General features: G+C 31.7%; 1 protein-coding gene across 1 annotated transcript in view; it reads left to right on the top strand.

The window, feature by feature from the left end:
- Positions 1–2,895, top strand: part of LOC145240048 (protein HTATIP2-like) — a 41,880-nt gene extending 38,985 nt beyond the window's left edge. The window contains exon 6 of the mRNA XM_080103655.1: positions 401–2,895. Coding sequence (XP_079959781.1) covers positions 401–692 — 292 coding nt within the window. The 3' untranslated portion in view covers positions 693–2,895. The remainder of the gene's footprint in view (positions 1–400) is intronic.
- The last annotated feature ends 280 nt before the right edge of the window (positions 2,896–3,175 follow it).

The following is a 3,175-nucleotide window of genomic DNA, read 5'->3' as shown; positions in this document are numbered from 1 at the left end:
CAATTGTATATTGTCTAGAACTTCTACCTGGTCATGGCTGATGGAACGAGAACATGCTATTCCAGTGGATTCTTCCATTGAAAATTTCGTGCAAATTCCTGAGTTCAACAGAAAGATTCCTGAGTTTGACAAGATACATCGTAAGAATGTCAAAGGTTACATCAAATAATCGAAATAATACAAATTATAAATCCTCATCTGAAAAATTCAGAAACTTTCGTTTTGTTCTTTTTACTTATTGTTTATAGAGCTACCCCCTCCCCCCACCCCCCTCCCGAATAATGAAAAAAAAATCCCCAAAAGCTGAGTTGTTGAATCTAATCATGTTTTTTTTTTTGTTTTGTTTTTTTTTGTTTTTTTGTGTTGATCCTACTTTTTTCTCATTTTTTTTTTTTTTCAGTGTTCTCTTGTGCAACCGTCAGGAACATCGACCAGGCGACACGATCTTCCAATCCTTATTGCGTCCAGTTGCTTACTTCTTTCCTACTGCAGTGACGTTGCCGGTCGAGACAGCCGCCATTGCAATGTTGAACAATGTTGTGGTTCCCAACAACAGAAGCGTCGACATTTATGAAAACAAAGCGATCCATGTTGTCGCAGGAATGGCTTCCCAATATTGTCCGCCTGAACTTGTCCCCCTTAGACACTACGGCAATAGTTTCCATCGTAAAGATCATGATTCGGAGTTCTAACTTCGTCTCTTTTTATCGACAAAACCCATTTTGTCTCTGAATCTGTCCGAATTTCTTTTTGAGATGATTGGCCATTACAATGTCTAATCAGAGTTTTATTTGATACTTTTGTTTCCATGTTTGGATATATTGTGGACACTTTCAAAGTCAAAACTCTTTTTTTTTTAAACAAGAACAGGTATTTTGGAGATGCATTAATGTGTACATGCAGTAATGAAAATACGATTTAAAACTTGAATGCAACAGATTAATGAAAATGCTGTTTCAAACTTACATGATACAAACTGACGAAAATCTTAAACTTGAATGTGAAAGACTGAACAGACAGAAATACATGGAGATATGTAGACACTTCTAAAAATCCTATTTCAAACTTAAGCATGACAGACCAAAGAAAATGCTATTTTGAACTTAAGTGTGACAGACAAATTGATGTACAAAAATATCTCCAATAAGATCTGTTTATTCAATCTGAAAATTTGATGATGATGAAGTGTGGCAGCCAAACCAATCGCTGGACAGAGTTCAAAGAAACAAAAGTGTGACTGACTAAACTTACCGACATTTACTCAATGTGAAGATGGACAAAATTGATGAGGAACAATTTAATTAGTTGCTCTTTTTCTGTTGTTTTACTTTCTATTCATTCATTTATTATTTATAAAATAGATTTAAATTTATAGAAGGCAATACAGTGCAGAAATGTAACGGATAGTCACAAACGGAAGCAAATTAAGTGCGCACTTATGCATATTTATGTGTTAACATTAATGAATCATTACAATAGATTGTCTTCCTTTAACCATCTAACAAAGTTGTCTCCCTTTAAATAGTTCAGTTTAAACTGCCTTAATAAGATCACAGAAAATAAAACGAATGAAAATTGGTTATAAATACACAAAGTTGTTTTTTGAATATTAAAAATAAAATAAATACTAATATTGAGTATTAACACAAGTCCTACATTATTAAATTTCCATAATAAGGAGAATAGATTTTTAAAAGAAATAAAAAATAATTTCCAATTTCTGTGGAATTGCTCACATTTACAATGACCGTAATATGTACATTTGAAAGTTGAACACATGTCTGATGAAGGGAGTTTTTTCCAAAATATTACAATAGATCTTTCATCTAACCATGCTGATGCAAGTAAGAATACAATACATGCAAAATAGTAACATTATATATATATATATTACTTGAGAGTTACCACCTATCAAGGCTTAAACACCACTCAAGGATAAGGATTAATGAATGTAAGGTGGTAGTGTAGTCATTGTTATTGGTGTGAATCGAATAGAATGTGATTATTTATGAGGACGGCTCAAAAAGAACTTGTTTAGATTGGATTTGAAGGCTACCATGTTGTATTCAACTGAGAAGCAGACCAGCAGAACAGTGTTCCATAGGCGGGCAGTTCTGGGAAAGAAGCTTTGTTCATGGAACCTGCATTTAAATTTAGGCACAGATAGAGAGTAGGGGAAATCGTTTATAGTGGTTGTAGATAGTCGAGTGTCTATGTATATTGCATTGATACATGTGAATCTGCATAGTTTATTCCACCATTGTATCTTACTTTGCTTCAGTTTCCATCCGTTACACTTTTGCATTGTATTGCCTTCTATAAGTTTAAATTACCTTTCATATACACACTAGACAATGCTTCAAGCAAACTACACTAACCTCTTATTTATTATTTATTCTTAATATTGCCACCTGCACTTGGGGTTAGTAGTAGAGTTAAAAATTGGCATGTATTTCTTTCTGATTTTCATCATTTACATTTTTTATTCTAAAGTTTGGTCAATGACAGCGGATTGTTCAGGACTGTTAAATCTTTAGAAACCGTTAAAAGTCACTTTCAGTGCAAAGATGTATCTCAAAGGAATGTTATGTTTTCACCAAAGAACTGAAATATTTATTTATATCATATCTTTTTTATACAGATATCCTTTCTTTTTTACTGATATCCTTTTTTGTATGGATATCTTTCATTTCCTATTATTGAAGTCAAACCTTTTATTCCAAGATGTTATGCATATTTATTCAAACTGAATTCATTTTTAAAGTCTATTCAATACAAAATATCTTTATTTTCAATACTAAACAAAAAATACAGGATATTCTTTTTTACAAAAAAAAATGAATAAATGCACAAAAAATAAATGTTATACCAAAGGCAAGATGAGTTACTCTTCTACCTACCCGTTTTTGGTGTTATAACTTATTTTAATGAGTTTATTTATTTTGAAACCAAAGTAGTGTCAAGTCTGTTGAGATGGAACAAAAAAAGTGACTGTTTTTGTTATACCTATTTAGACCTTGGATAATCGTTCAAAAATCGAAAATTAAACAAAATGTTGGTAGATACCATCCAATAATTTTCATCAGTTGTACAAAGATATAATGTTCTACCAGTTCTGTCTTTTTTTTTTTTTTTTTGCTGGCTATTGTAAAAAAAATGCGATAAAATTGTATTT

This window comes from Euprymna scolopes, chromosome 19 (assembly GCF_053919585.1).
Source record: "Euprymna scolopes isolate OS-2025 chromosome 19, ASM5391958v1, whole genome shotgun sequence".
Classification (NCBI taxonomy): domain Eukaryota; kingdom Metazoa; phylum Mollusca; class Cephalopoda; order Sepiida; family Sepiolidae; genus Euprymna; species Euprymna scolopes.
The sequence above is the reverse complement of the archived record's forward strand: the minus strand, read 5'-3'. Positions and strand labels throughout refer to the sequence as shown.